At 46.4% G+C, this 15,799-nt stretch overlaps 1 protein-coding gene across 1 annotated transcript in view; it reads right to left on the reverse strand.

Moving 5' to 3' along the window:
- Nucleotides 1-15,799, reverse strand: part of LOC142760841 (uncharacterized) — a 49,430-nt gene that overhangs the window by 10,264 nt on the left and 23,367 nt on the right. The window contains exon 2 of the mRNA XM_075864018.1: nucleotides 10,033-10,582. Within this exon, the coding sequence (XP_075720133.1) occupies nucleotides 10,033-10,582 (550 nt within the window). The remainder of the gene's footprint in view (nucleotides 1-10,032; nucleotides 10,583-15,799) is intronic.

The following is a 15,799-nucleotide window of genomic DNA, read 5'->3' on the forward strand; positions in this document are numbered from 1 at the left end:
TTCCACTGACATTTTTATGATTTCCCAGCAGGGAAATAAAATATTTTAAAGCAGTAGATACATTAATATAATACACAAGTAACTCTTCCCCAAACTGAAAACTCACAAGTTAGATGATGGGAATTGTCTACATCGTTGTCTGTGTTTAGTATAAATTCTTGGTTGTATATGTGCATGTATATATGCACTTTGCATGACAGTGTTTCCCAACCGTTCTATGGAACTATGTGACCTAGTTAGGAGTTCCTCATAGCAATAGTTGACACGTTTACAGTAGGTATGGGGTAGTTCTTGGGGCTCTCTATGAGGGGAATTTTTTTTTTTTGTTGTCAAATCCATTCCAATGAAAAAAAGTGGCAAGAAATAGGTAACAAAGAATGGATCACATATACAGACATTGGTACATTTCCATTGGTAAGCTATAAGTTTATGAAGATAACATATAATGAAGTGACCAGTTGACCCTACATATAGGATGCAGGGTAAGGGCAATTACATTCTATTCAGAGAGGGAGAAGTACAGGAAGGTGAAAAAAGGCAAGGAAGGGGGACGGGGGTGGAAGGGTTTATAAGGTACTGTATAGCGAGGTATTCAAATGGTAAGCCTAGGACTCAAGAAGTTGTATTATGCAAGATTGTATAGAGTAATGTGAAGCATGTATGTCTATTGTGTTGTGTTCCCCCAACTGTAAACAGGAGGTTCCTTAATCATAGGAAACAGCTGAGACTATGTCTCTAAAACAAAATGACATACGACAACCATGCGGTAGGTATATATCTCCTTCACCGTCTTATATCTGTTATGCCTCATGCCCACGGCAGTCCCCTTAATCATGGCCCGCGATTGCAGGCCACCGACAGCATTTTAGGGCCGTACTCCCATACAAATTGTCACGGTCACAGGGTATGTGGACCCACTAGGCCGCTCCGCCGTAGCTGGGAGGCAGCTGACCAGGTCACAGTCTACATGAAAGTCAAAAGCAGATAGCAAGTCTTGGGTAGATGAACTAGTCCAGACGGTGGCTGTGGCTTCAGCACGGATGGAGGCCGGTGCGGCAGGTAGCGCCAGACGTGGTGGGCAGTATCCGATGTGGCAGAAGACACTGGACGTGGCAGAAGACACTGGACGTGTCAGAAGACACTGGACGTGGCAAACGACAGCAGGTGCAGTAGACACGACTTCAACACTGGTAGGCACAGGAACAAGAACAATACGGGATACAGGAACGGGTAACAGGGCACGGGTAACAACTGGAATGGGGAAACACTAAGGGACCATTTGCAAGACAGACTGGGATAGACTAACAATGCTCAGGCAAGAATCAGAAGGCCTGGGGCCTTCTTATAGACCAGGAAATCATGGCAGTTGATGATGATGACGATTTCCTTTGTGTGCTGGCCCTTTAAGGCGCGCGCACCCTATAGGACACAGCAGAACGGAGCGTAAGTGAGCGCTGGTGTCTCCTAGGAAGGAGATGGGGACCAGCGCTCACGGATCCATGGCTGCGGGCGTCGGGAGGTGAGTAAACCAGACGGCCCGTGGCCATGGACGCTACAGTATCCCCCCTCTTATGCCCCCTCTTCTTGGGACCAGAGCGAGAGAGGAACTTTTTAATAAGAGCAGGAGCATGGAGGTTCTCTTCTGGCTCCCAGGACCTCTCCTCAGGACCAAACCCTCTCCAGTCCACCAAATAGAAAGTCCTTCCTCCTACCCTTTTGCAGTCCAGGATCTCCTTTACCTCGAATACATCAGAAGGACCGCTGGGAGCAACTGTGGAACTAGATGTCTTGCTGTAGCGGTTCAGGACCACTGGTTTCAGGAGGGATACATGGAAGGAGTTGGGGATTCTGAGGGTAGGAGGCAGCCGCAGCTTATAGGAGACAGGGTTGATTTGTTGCAGAATCTCGAAAGGACCAAGGAACCTGGGAGCAAACTTGTATGAGGGTACCTTCAAGCGAATGTTTCGAGAGGACAGCCAGACTTTAGTCCCCGGAAGACACTGAGGCTCTCTTTTCCTAGTATCTTCCTTTCGGTTCATACAATCTACTGCCAGCAAAATAGACGACCGAGTCTGTTGCCAGATTTGCAGGAAGTCCCCATATGCAGAGTCAGCAGCGGGTACCTGAGATGAAGTCGACACAGGAAGAGGGACTCTAGGATGTTGACTGTATACAATGTGAAATGGAGTGGAAGTAGTGGACTCACTTGTGTGGTTGTTGTATGAGAACTCGGGCCATGGAAGAAGCTGAACCCCCCGGTCGGACACAATGTGAAGAGGCAAGCCATGCAAGCGAAAGATGTGTTGAATGAAGAGACTCGCCAGTCGGGGAGCATAAGGTAGGCCGGTCAGCGGGATAAAATGTGCCATCTTAGAGAACAGGTCCACCACCACCCAGATGGTGTTGCATCCTGCTGAGGGAGGAAGATCTGTGACGAACTCCATTGCAATGTGCTGCCAAGGGGCATTGGGTACAGGCAGAAGTTGAAGCAGGCCGGCAGGCTTGGAGTGAGCAACTTTGTTAGAGGCACACATCGTGCAAGAAGAGACAAAGTCCAGAACATCTTTAGGTAGCGTGGGCCAACAGAAGTGACGAGCAATCAGGTCTTGGGTTTTACGGACACCAGCGTGCTCAGCCAGTTTAGAACTGTGTCCCCAGCGGAAAATTCTTCTCCTGTCTGCTAAACCGAACAAAAGTTCTCCCCGGAGGGATAGCTCTAATCTGCAGAGGATTAGCGGTGACAATGCAGGACGGGTCTATGGTAGTCTGAAGGGACTCCACCGTGTCTTCCGTCTCAAACAATCTGGACAGGGCATCGGCCCTCACATTCTTGTCAGCGGGACGGTAGTGGAGCAGAAACTGGAAACGGGTGAAGAACAGCGACCACCTGGCTTGACGAGGATTCAGTCTTTGAGCGGACTGAAGGTTGGTAAGGTTCTTGTGGTCGGTGTAGAATAAGATGGGGTGAGCTGCGCCTTCTAGAAGATGTCTCTACTCCTCCAGAGCCAATTTGATGACCAGTAGCTCCCGATCGCCAATAGAGTAATTGCGCTCAACAGAAGAAAAAAGTCTTGAGTAGTAGCCACATACTACTGCCTTTCCTTTGGAGCTCCTCTGGAACAGAAGTGCACCTGCATCAACAGAGGAAGCGTCCACTTCCAGTGAGTACTGCCGAGATACGTCAGGGTGATGGAGGATCGAAGCTGAAGTGAAGGCTTTCTTGAGGCTAATGAATGCAGACTCTGCCTCTGGAGTCCACACCTTGGCGTTCACACCCTTCTTGGTATAGGTAGAGATGGGAGCCGTCAGAGATGAAAAGTTCGGAATGAACTGCCGGTAGAAATTGGCGAATCCCAGGAACCGTTGTATGGCCCTTAGGCCTTGAGGACGTGGCCACTCCAGGACAGACTTTAGTTTCTCAGGGTCCATCTTAAGACCTTGACCCGAGATGACGTAGCCCAGGAAGGCCAAAGACTTATTTTCAAAGACGCACTTCTCCAACTTGGCATATAAGCGTTTCTCTCTTAGTCGCAGAAGAACTTGAAGGACGGGTCATCGGATCTGGGGAGAAAATCAAAATATCATCGAGATAAACTACAACACACATATAGAGGAGATCTCGGAAAATATCATTGACGAATTCCTGAAATACTGCGGGAGCGTTACACAGTCCGAAGGGCATCACTAGGTATTCATAGTGCCCATCGCGGGTGTTAAATGCCGTCTTCCATTTGTCACCCCGGCGAATCCGGATTAGATTATAAGCCCCCCGCAGATCTAGCTTAGAAATTTTTTTGGCTCCTCCTATGCGATCAAACAGCTCGGATATAAGTGCCAACGGGTATTTGTTCTTGACCCTGATCTGGTTGAGACCACGGTAGTCAATGCAGGGTCAAAGAGATCCATCTCTCGTCTTAACGAAGAAGAAGCCTGCCCCAGCCGGGGAGGAAGATTTTCGAATAAAACCCCTCTCCAAGTTCTCCTTGATATAGGATGACATAGGATGGCAAGGAGAGAGGATATACTCGTCCACGGGGAAGAGAAGCATTAGGAACCAGTTCAATGGGACAGTCATAATTCCGAGGTGGAGGCAACGTCTTAGCCTCTCGTTTGCAGAAGACATCCGCAAAACTAGCATACTGAGATGGTAGACCGGAGAGTGATTGAGGCAGAGGGGGCATAACAGGACGGACTTGTGAAAGGCAATGGCTATGGCATCTGGAACCCCATTGAAGAACCTCTCCGGAATTCCAGTCAAGGACCGGGGCGTGTAGGCGGAGCCATGGCAGACCCAGCATGATAGGATTGATAGCCTTAGGTAGTACCAAGAAGGTGATCTGTTCTGAGTGAAGAGCTCCGACCCATAGTGTCAACGGCTCCGTGATGAGCATAATCGGATCGGGCAAAGGTAGACCATTCACAGAGGCAACAGCGTAGGGGTCTCTCCAGACGGACTGTGGGTAGACGTAAACGATCCACTAGATCCTGCTGGATGAAATTAGCAGCCGCTCCAGAGTCAAGATAGGCGGAGGAAGGATGTGACGTCTCTCCGGAGACGATGGCCACAGGAATCGATAATCTGGAAAAGGTTTTAACATTTGGAGACGTTCCACCTAGATTTGCTTCTCCAACCAACCCTAGGTACTGGAGTTTCCCGGTTTCTGTGGGCATTGGCGCACAAAATTACCCTTAAGGCCACAATACATACATAGTCCAGGGGAGCGTCTGCGCTGCTTCTCCTGTTCAGATAACCGGACTCTGTCTACCTGCATGGGGTCTTCAGATAGCGCACTAGGGGAAGACAATAGTGGTCTCTGGACCGAGGGTGCTGGTTTGTGGGCCTGGCTCTCCTGTCAAACCTCTTGAGTGCGGACCCGGATTCTCATATCAACCCGAGTGGCTAACAGGATGAGGGCATCCAAGGTAGAAGGAAGGTCGCGGGCCGCCAGTTCGTCCTTGATGTGAGAGGACAGTCCCTGCCAGAAGATCGCCACCAGTGCCTCATTGTTCCATGCCAGCTCGGCTGCTAGGTTACGGAAGGAGATAGCATAGTCCCCTACTGTGGAGCCCTCTTGCTTGAGGGTCAACAGAGTGGCTACGGCAGAGGATGTTCGACCCGGCTCCTCGAACACGGCACGAAAGGACTGCAAGAACAAGGCTAGATCCGAGGATACAGGTCCTTGTTGCTCCAAGATTGGGTTCGCCCATGCGAGGGCCTTGCCAGCGAGGAGGGAGATAATAAATGCCACTTTGGCCTCCTCGGAGTGGAAGAGATGAGGCCGCAGCCTAAAATGAACCGTGCATTGAGTAAGAAATCCTCTACATGCTCTGGGATCACCGTCGTAGCGAGGAGGAAGAGGCAGAGGAACTGTGGATCCGGAACAAACAGGAGGACCAATGGGCAGTGGCACAGCAACAGCCTCAGGAGGAAGAACCGGGGGTGGAACAGTGAGTAAATCCAGCCGGATCAGGATAGAATTCACAGCCTCAAGTAGTTGATCCTGACGTGTGCGTAGGTCATTCATCTCTGTCTGTATCTTCTGGACTGCGGTCTTGGGCTGGCCAGCGGGTTCCATGGCCTGAGCGTACTGTCACGGTCACAGGGTATGTGGACCCACCAGGCCGCTCCGCCGTAGCGGGGAGGCAGCTGACCAGGTCACAGTCTACATGAAAGTCAAAAGCAGATAGCAACGCTTGGGTACCTGAACTAGTCCAAACGGTGGCTGTGGCTGCAGCACGGATGGAGGCCGTTGTGGCAGGTAGCACCAGATGTGGTGGGCAGTATTCGATATGGCAGAAGACACTGGACGTGGCAGAAGACACTGGATGTGGCAGAAGACACTGGACGTGGCAAACGACAGCAGGTGCAGTAGACACAACTTCAACACTGGTAGGCACAGGAACAAGAACAATACGGGATACAGAAACGGGTAACCGGGCACGGGTAACAACTGGAATGGGGAAACACTAAGGGACCATTTGCAAGACAGACTGGGATAGACTAACAACGCTCAGGCAAGGATCAGACGGCCTGGGGCCTTCTTATAGACCAGGAAATCATGGTAGTTGATGATGATGACGATTTCCTTTGTGCGAGCGCTGGCCCTCTAAGGCCGGGCACGAGGGTGCGCGCGCACCCTACGGCACACAGCAGAATGGAGCGTAAGTGAGCGCTGGCGTCTCCTAGGAAGGAGATGGGGACCAGCGCTCACGTATCCATGGCTGCGGGCGTCGGGAGGTGAGTAATCCCGACGGCCCGTGGCCATGGACGCTACACAAAATATCGGAGCACGGCCTGTAAAAAAGAAAAGTAGGACATGCTGCATAATTCCAGGCACGGTTCTTCGGCATGGACACCTATCCGTAGCGATACGGAAAGGTGTCCGCGGCCAATAGAACCGTGCAGGTCCATAATTGCAGACCGTATTACGGTCTGCAATTACAGAGATTTTTTACAGTCGTGTGCATGGGGCCTAAGCCAGGTTTTCCTGAACTCGTCATATCTGTGGTCTTGCCAACTGGTCAGCTCCTCTAGTCTGAATTTTTGGTTGACTTTCTCTAGGGTCGTAGCTATGGGGCGGCAAGTGGCGCAACTAGGAGGGAAGGAAGGGCGGCACGGGCATAGTTGACAACCGTCCTGAATTTTCCGGGACTGTTCCAAATTTACAGCGACAGTCCCAGCAAATTACTGTCCCGGACGTGTCACGGCAACTGCCATATTTAATTGTATCTGCTTCCTCAGCACGCAGACACAATTTAATATTATAGCAAAGAAGGAAACTATCCGCTCCCTGCTCTGCCATTCACTCCCGGCCAGAGCATTGCCGACACTCTGGCTGGGGATTCCGCTCCTGGAGAAGCCCCTGATGTCACTATCCATATATGGACAGTGAAGTCAGGGGCTCCTCCAGGAGCAAAATCCCCGGCCTGAGCATTGCCAACGTCGGCAACACTCTGGCTGGGGATTCCACTCCTATAGGGAGCCCCAATGGCGCTATATACAGGGAGGGGGTGAAGCACTATATACAAGGGGGCGTTTCACAATCTACAGGGGGGCTCTATGCCAATATCTATGAGGGGGTTGTGGTACAATTTACAAGGAGGGGTGCTGTGTGGCAATATCAACAAGGGAGGTTGTGTGGCACTATCTACAGGGGGCTCTATGTCAGTATCTACAAGAGGGGGCTGTTTGGCACTATCTACAATGTGGGGTGTGTGGCACTATCTACAAGGGGGGCTGTGTGGCACCATCTACAGGGGTGTGTTTGGCACTATCTACAAGGGGGTGGCTCTATCTACAAGTGGGGAGTGTGGCAATATCTACAGGGGGGCTGTGGGGCACTATCTGCAAGGGGGGACTGTGTGGCAGTATCTACAAGGGGGTGTTTGACACTATCTACAAAAAGAGGCTGTTCATTATGTCACCATATAGGCTCATTAGCCCCAGTTATACAATCTGTTTAGTCAGGCACTGACCTCTTTTTTTATTTTCTTTTAATTTCTTGTAATGTTTACTCCCTTATATAACTATGTTGCTTGTAAAATGTACAAATGTTTTTATGCTCGAAAGAAAGTGTGAAAAAAAATTGACACCTCATTGAGTGGTAGAGAAAGCAAACCTGGCGAGGCGGAAGGAGATGCCGGGAAAGAAGTTGGGGGGGACGACTGAATCTCTGCCCTGGGTGCAGGAGAACCTATCTACGCCCCTGCTTTCTCAACCCATTGGGTTTCAAGATTTTTGGAGCCAAAGGAGTGGGATTAGACACTTCGCCACTGCTAGATGTGTGGCTAAGTTCTTTTTAGAAGGGTGGATACCTTACAGGAGCAAAGCCAAAGCTATTAATTCCATGGATAATTGTATTTTAGATAAGCAAACTATATTTATGCATGATTCAACTGCGTCCCAGAAGGGTCTGACTAATTGGCGCTGCCATGGTGGGTAAAACAAAGTCCCCGTGTAAAAATGATACAGCAGTCTATACAGTCTATACCCTCTATCAGTCAATTTATAATAGCATTTTTGAAACTTCAAGGGGTTTTCCAAGTTATTTAAAACAATTGGCCACGGTAGGAGGGATGCAAAAAAAAAAAAAAAGAGCCATTGCTCAAGTCACGGATTTCCGCCGTTCCTTTCTGCCGCTGTGTTTTGACATAGCTGCAGCGATGACGTGCCCGTATACCCACGTGATCGCTGCAGCCAAGTACTGGTCTCAGTGCTCCTGTGCCATATACCCACTGAGACCAGTGATTGGCTGCGGCAATCACATGGGTATACCGGCACGTCATCGATGCAGCTATGCCAAAATACAGCGCCGGGAAGGAACGGAGTGGCGGCGCTGGAACGACGGGGATCCGTCAGTTGAGCAATGGCTCTTGTTTTTTGTTTTTTTTGCATCCGTTCTACAACTCGGAAAATCCCTTTAACGCACCTTTAAATACTATATGAGTGGTTGAGTACAAAAGACTTCCCGATGTACACGCTAAGCGGAAATTACCAACATGTTGTGAACAGGGCCTAATCCTTTATAAACTAAAGGGGTTTTCCCACCAGGGCCATTTATGACATTTACACAGGCTATGTCATAAATGTCAGATAGATGCGGGTCCCACCTCTGGGACCTACACCTATCTCTAGAACTGGGCCCCCTAAACCCCGTTCTACCACTCTATGTTGTGGCTGAAGCAGGTGAATTCCGACCATAAAGAAGGAAATAGCGTAGCTCGCTGAGCTACACAGTTTCTGTAAGTCCCATCGAACAGAATAGTAGATATGGAAACAGAGTAGCTTGCATGCTACGCTGCTTCCGTAACTGCGATTCACTACTATTGGACTTACGGAAAAAGCGTAGCTCAGCGAGCTACGTTGTTTTCGTAACTTCCGACCATAAAGTCAGGAAGTGGACGGGAGGCAGCGAGAGCATGTAACGCCTATGGCCGCAGACCATCTGGATTACTCACATTCCGACGGCCGCAGCCATTGATCTGTGAGCGCTGGCCCACATCTCCTCAGGAGACGCCAGTGCTCACTTCCGCTTCGTTCTGCTGGATCCCATAGGGTGCGCACGCACGCTCGTGTCGGGCCTTAAAGGGCCAGCGCGCACATGTAAAAAAAATCAGTAATTAGCCCATAATCACCCTGGACTATAAGAAGGGCACTGCCCCTTCCTTCAGGGCCTGAGTGTTGTTGTGTTTACCCGTGTTACTCTTTACAAATGGTCCCTTAGTGTTTTCCAGTTCCCAGTGTTCCCGTACCTGCTACCAGTATCCTGTATCCCGTATTACCTTGTTCCTGTGCCTTAGAGAGTTGGAGTCGTGTTGTATCAACGATCACGCCTGCTGTGCTACACCACGCCTGGTGTCTGCTGTCATCCGAGCCTAACCATCACTACTGTCTGAGCTACCACAGGTACCCTTACCCAAACTTTAGACAATGACTAGGTACTCTGTTTGGCCAGCTGCTATCCCGCTACGGTGGAATGGCCCAGTTGGTCCACAAACCCACAGATCGTGACAAAGCAGAAGAAAGTAGAACGGGGATTAGGGGCCCCGTTCTAGAGATAGGTGCGTGTCCCAGAGGTGGTCATCTATCTGACATTTATAACATATCCTGTGGATATGTCATGAAAGTCCCTGGTGGGAAAACTCCTTTATTGTACTCTAGTAAGTTCTGTATAAATATTTATTGTTGCATAAACAAGCAGATCAGGCGATGAACCAGCGTTTGCTCGTTCATCGGCTGATCGCTGCCCTGTTTACACAGGGCAATGATCGGGAATGAGCGTTCATATGATTGCTCGTATGCCCGATCATTGGCCCTCTTAATGAAATTATTTACTTCAGGGCAGGCCCACCACGCATGGTGAAGAGTGCCGTCAATATGATAGCTGCTGAAACAATATCTCAAGCAGGTCGAAGATTATATTTTACTGATACTTGTAGGTCATAAATATTAATAGTTATTTATATTAACAGTTCTAAGAATAATTATGCTACTAGTATGTATTTAGCAGGGGGGGGGGGGAAATCACTTACCTCATTGTAACCATTTTCTGCTGCTAAGTGCAGGGCAGTAATCCCCCGTGAGTCTTTTACATTCACGTCAACTTTTCTCTTTAATATATAGTTGGTGACCTGTATGCTTCCAGCCAGTACAGCCAAATGAAGCATAGTCATGCCTGTGTTGGTGTCCCCTTCTAGAGAGATGCCAAGGGACATTAGGTAATCCAGCACATCCATGTGGTCATTAACAGAGCACCAATGCAGTGGAGTCCATTTGTTGTTGTCTCTGTTGCTGGGCGAAGACTTGTATTTCAGTAGGGTTTTTACACACATAAGATGGCCATTTTCTGCAGCTAGATGCATTGCTGTTTCTCCAGAAGATGTTGAGGCGTCAGGAGATGCACCACATTCTATTAGATGTTCAGCGAGCTCTACATGTCCATTCCATGCAGCACGATGAAGTGGAGTATAATTCCAAGAATCCCTGACATTAGCAGAGGCTCCTTTTTGTAAAAGGTATTTTGTTAGGGCTAGATGTCCGCAACATGAAGCTATGTGCAGTGGAGACCATCCTCTGTCATTTCTGCCAAATACAGTATGAAAAATTACTATGTGTTTCTCCGCAATACACAATCATACACACAAAGTATTTATAAAGTCAGGTTGGCTGGAGTGTTGCCCCCATCCTGACCAACACAAGACTTACCTATATTAGGTCCTCTCTTTTTAAAGATAGATGGGAAAGTGTGACTAATGTACATCAGGGTATGTTCACAAGCTTAGCAAAAGCTAAGGGAAAACATCTCCTGATTTTCAGAAGTTTTTTAATTAACTAGCATTTTTCGCGGCTCAAGAAGTGACATGCACTTCTTTTTTGCGGGCATTTTATTACGTGACCGTTTTTCAAAACGGCCGCGTAAAAAACGCCCCATCGGAACAGAACACCATTTTCCCATTGAAATCTATGGGCAGATGTTTGTAGGCGTTCTGCTTCAAATTTTTTGGCCGCTTTTCGGCTGTTTATGGCCTGACAAACGGCCGAAAATAAGCCGTGTGAACATACCCTCACACTTGGAGAGCGCTTAAAAACCAACAGTCATGGCAAATTTCTCTGGTGCTCTAATTTCAGGTTGTATATACTGACATTGTAACCGAATTCAATGCGTTAGCATAATATTCTGGAGTATTATAGAGTCTATACTATAAAGAAAAAAATAATTTGGCTCTTGACATTTTTTTTTTAAATAAAAAATTTATTATTCTGCCCAACACATATTAATATGTGTTATTCTATATGGATCGTAAAGAGCTCACTGAATTTAAGCATGCTACTGTAAGGGTATGTTCACACGGCCGTAAACTCCCGAAAAACGGACGAAAAATCGGACGGAGCGTTTTTCGCGAAAAAGAAGTTCAGGACACTTCTTGGGACATTTTTGGAGCCGTTTTCCATAGACTCTAGTGAAAAAAGCTGCAAAAAACGTGAGTGGCTCAAAAAACGTCTGAAAATCAGGAGCGGTTTTCTCTTGAAAACAGCTCCGTATTTTGAGACGTTTTTGACTCTGCGTGTGAACATAACCTAATAGGATGCCACCGTTGCAACAACTCAGTTTGTGAAATTTCTCATTGTATACTGATTGACAGCGATGAACTCTTCACGTGTTGGCCGCAACAGTATAAATCCTATACAATATTATCTGTATATAGATACCCTGTACATTAAACAGAGCATCATGTTCACTATATACATTGTACAGATGCTCAGTTATTTCTTTCCACAATCAACTGTAAGTGGTATTATTGCAAAGTGGAAGTGTTTAAGAACAACAGCAACTCAGTCACGCAGTGGCAGACCACGTAATGTTACAGAGGGGGATCGCCAAGTGCTGAGGCACATAGGGCATAAAAGTCGCCAACTCTCTGCTGACTCAATAACTACAGAGTTTCAAACCTCCTCTGGCATTAACATCCACACAAAAACTGTGCGCTGGGAGCTTCATGGCATGGGTTTCCATGGCTGAGCAGCTGCATGCCAGCCTTACATCACCAAGCACAATGCCAAGCGTTGGATGGAGTGGTGTAAAGCACGCCGCCACTGGACTCTGGAGCAGTGGAAACATGTTGTGTGGAGTGATGGATCACCCTTCTATATCTGGCAGTCTGATGAATTAGTCTGGTTTGGAGAATGCAAAGAAAAGGTTACCAGCCTGACTACATTGTGCCACCTGTAAAGTTTGGTAAAGGAGGGATGATGTAATGGGGTTGCTTTTCAGAAGTTGGCCTAAGCCCTTCAGTTGCAGTGAAGGGAAAAATCTTAAAAGGGTTGTCTGGGCACGGTGGGGGTCCGACACCCAGACCCCGCACCAATCATCTGCTCCAGCTGCCCTGGGCAGTACTGCAGCTCAGCCGCTATTCTGTGCTTCCAGCATGGACATCCGTTGCCCGGAGGCAGTCAGAACATCTGATCGGTGCGGGGTCCTGGTGTCAGACCCCCAACCATCATATACTCATGACCTATCCTGTGAATAGGTCATCAGTATAAAAAAACGGTCTGTGCCCAGACAACCCCTTTAAAGCTTCAGCATACTAAGACATTTTGGACAATTGTATCTTCCAACTTTGTGGAAACAATTTGGGGAAGGCCCTTTTCTGTTCCAGCATGACTGTGCCCGAATTAACAAAGCAAGGTCTATAAAGGCATGGTTGGTTGTGTTTGGTGTGGAAGAACTTGACTGGCCGGCACAAAGCCCTGACCTCAACACCATCGAACACCTTTCAGATGACCTAGAACGAAGATTGCGAGCCAGGCGAACATCAGCAATGCTCTTCTGGTTGAATAGGCAAAAACTTACACAGGCACACTGCAAAATATTGTAGAAAGCCTTCCCAGAAGAGTGGAAGCTGGTTTAGTTGCAAACTCCATATTAATGCCTATTCATTTAGAATGGGATGTCATAAAAGCTCCTGTCGTTGTAATGCGTTGATGTCCCAATACTTTTGTCCGTATAGTGTATATGTATATAAAATATGATGCTGTCCGCAAATTAAAGTTATTCATTTTACAATGAAAGATATATAAAAAAAATTCTATATATTTTCTGTCTCTATTCCTCATGGTCTTTAAGATCTCTGCTTGCAGTCATTTGATAGGAAACGTCATTGTTTGCTTCCAGGGGATAAAAATCTGTCCTGATCATGTAATGGACACACATTTGTTACAAGACTACCTGCACCTGTGTGTTCATCACATGACCAGATATTTATCCCCCAGAAGTAAACAATGAAGGTTCCTACTGAATGGCAGCAAGCAGAGATCTTGAAAGCTGTGAGGAATAGGAACAGAAAATATATAACATATAATGCTCTGTCTTTATAAGAATAATTGTGCCCCTTGCAGGGGTGTTAGATATATATATATATATATATATAGACAAAAAAGAAAGCAGCAGAGCTCCAGTAGTGGGTGCAACTCCTCCTAGGCTCAGGCCACGTGCCCTCAGATGAACAGCAAGCAGAAAGAGTTGAGGCAGCACACCAAGGTAGTAAGTGAAAAAAGTAGTATGTTTATTCACTCGACAGGCAACGTTTACTACTTTGGTGCGCTGCCTCAACTTTTTGGGCTTGCTATATATATATATATATATATATATATATATATATATATATACACATATACACACACATTTATACATTTATTTATAACATTTATTTGCTAAAACTCTAAAACCCTCTTAAAACTTTTTTTGTTTGTTGTGTCTTTGTCATGTTTCTTTTGTCAAGACCAAGGTATACCACAATTGCATCAATTTGTATGGTCTGGAGATAAATAAGAACTGACGGGTTTTCCTCATTAGGAGAGGCCACTTTTTGAGCTAGAGATGGGAGATTACCTCACATGACTTTTTAGTGAGTCTAGAAATATGTTTTCCTTTCATGCCATATTTACGCGCTCCACCAGGAGGATGACTTTCTCCATGAAAAGGAACTGTATAGTAAAATCTCTTAGATCAGTATTTCTCAATGTTTAAGCCAACTACTCCCTACTCAAATAAATGACATCAAAGTACCACCAAGGCTATAGTCATATACCGTGTTGCACATAAAACTCCAGCATGAGGACATTCCCAAGTGCCCCCAGAGACATAACATCTACTCCCTGGTATACTTATACCACAGGTTGAGAAATTAGTTCTTAGCTTGATACCAGATGTCTTCAAGGTACAGATTTGAAATAATTTACAATAAGTAAGGAGTATTATCACATTAACCCCTAGTAATAGTAGGTAGGAATCCAAAGTAGACCTGCACTGTCTTATATTGACGCTCTGATGACATGGGCACTGCCACTGTGTCAAAAGCAAAGCTAGGGGGGCTACAGGGAATTTTCTGCGGGCACTGGGCAACAGGGGGCCCCAACAAGCCACTTTGCCTTAGCCTGGGAATTTAGATACAGGGCTGGGGCTGTGAAATTAACCTTTGCCCTGTGTGAAAAAAATCCTAGCACGGCTCTGCACGGTGCAATGTAGTACACAACCGCTATCCTGCTCTCACGATGGAGATCACAGAAAACTTTATTCTCCATCGTTTAACCCCTTGTATGCCATGATCAAAGCTGATCATGGTATATAAGGGGAAATGCAAGGGTGAAACCCCCTTCAAACGCATCACAGGGCATCCCTGTGATGCGACATATACCCATACCTAATTGAGTAGACAACCCAGGATCCATAGACAGCCCTAGGACTGTCTGTTTATGATGTCTGTTGTTAGGGAATATTTATGTATATGCAAGTACATTATTATGTACTAATATTAACAATTAATATAAAATCCCATTATACAATCAAAAAAAGTTTATAAAAAATCATGAAAAATTACACTGAAAAAAATAAAAACATAAAAAACGTACAAAAACAATATTTTTATATTTAATAAATTTTTATAACAGCAGTTAAAAAACACCATATAACACATACATATTTAGCCTAATCATAACTATGACAGTTGTAAATTGTAATGTGGTGCAAGCTGTAAAAAAATAAGTATTGAAAAATCAAAATAGAAATTAATGTACCCAAAAATGGTACCAAAAGAAAGTACAACTAGTCCCGCATCAAACAAGGTCTCATACGAGCACTTTGATGTAAAATTAAAACATTTAAGACCACTGAGATGCTGAGAGGCAGAAGCAAAAAAAAAAATGTTGGTCCATAAAGACCACTAAACATACAGCACACAGAAATTTTTTTGAAAAATATCCCAGAGATTCCTATTTTAATCTTTTCCTTTCCTTGGATCCTATTTTGTTTTATACTTCAATAAATACTGAGAAATATATAACGAATTCTTCTATATGTGTCTGAGGAGATCAGTTACTCCCCCCCCCCTTATTCTCTCAAATTTCTGTTTAGCTATAAGGCTGTGTTCACATCACCGTCGCTTTCCGCTGTGGGGTTCCGTTGAAGGTTTCCGTCAGGTTAACCCCTCAGCGGAAAGGCAAACGGAAACCTCAGCTTCCATTTCTCTCACGATTGAACTCAATGGTGACGGAAACCTAGCTAATGGTTTCCGTCTGTCCCCTTTGTGATACGGATCCGTCATTTTGACAGAATCAATAGCGCAGTTGACTGCACTATTGGTTCCGTCAAGAACAAAGGAACCCTGTCACAAAGGTGACAGACGGAAACCTAGGTTTCCGTCACCATTGATATCAATGGTGAGGGAAACGGAAGCTTAGGTTTCCGTTTACCTTTCCGTTGAGGGGTTAACCCGACAGAAACCTCAGACGGAACCCTTCAAC

The sequence above is a fragment of the Rhinoderma darwinii genome, chromosome 4 (genome assembly GCF_050947455.1).
Source record: "Rhinoderma darwinii isolate aRhiDar2 chromosome 4, aRhiDar2.hap1, whole genome shotgun sequence".
Taxonomy (NCBI): Eukaryota; Metazoa; Chordata; class Amphibia; order Anura; family Rhinodermatidae; genus Rhinoderma; species Rhinoderma darwinii.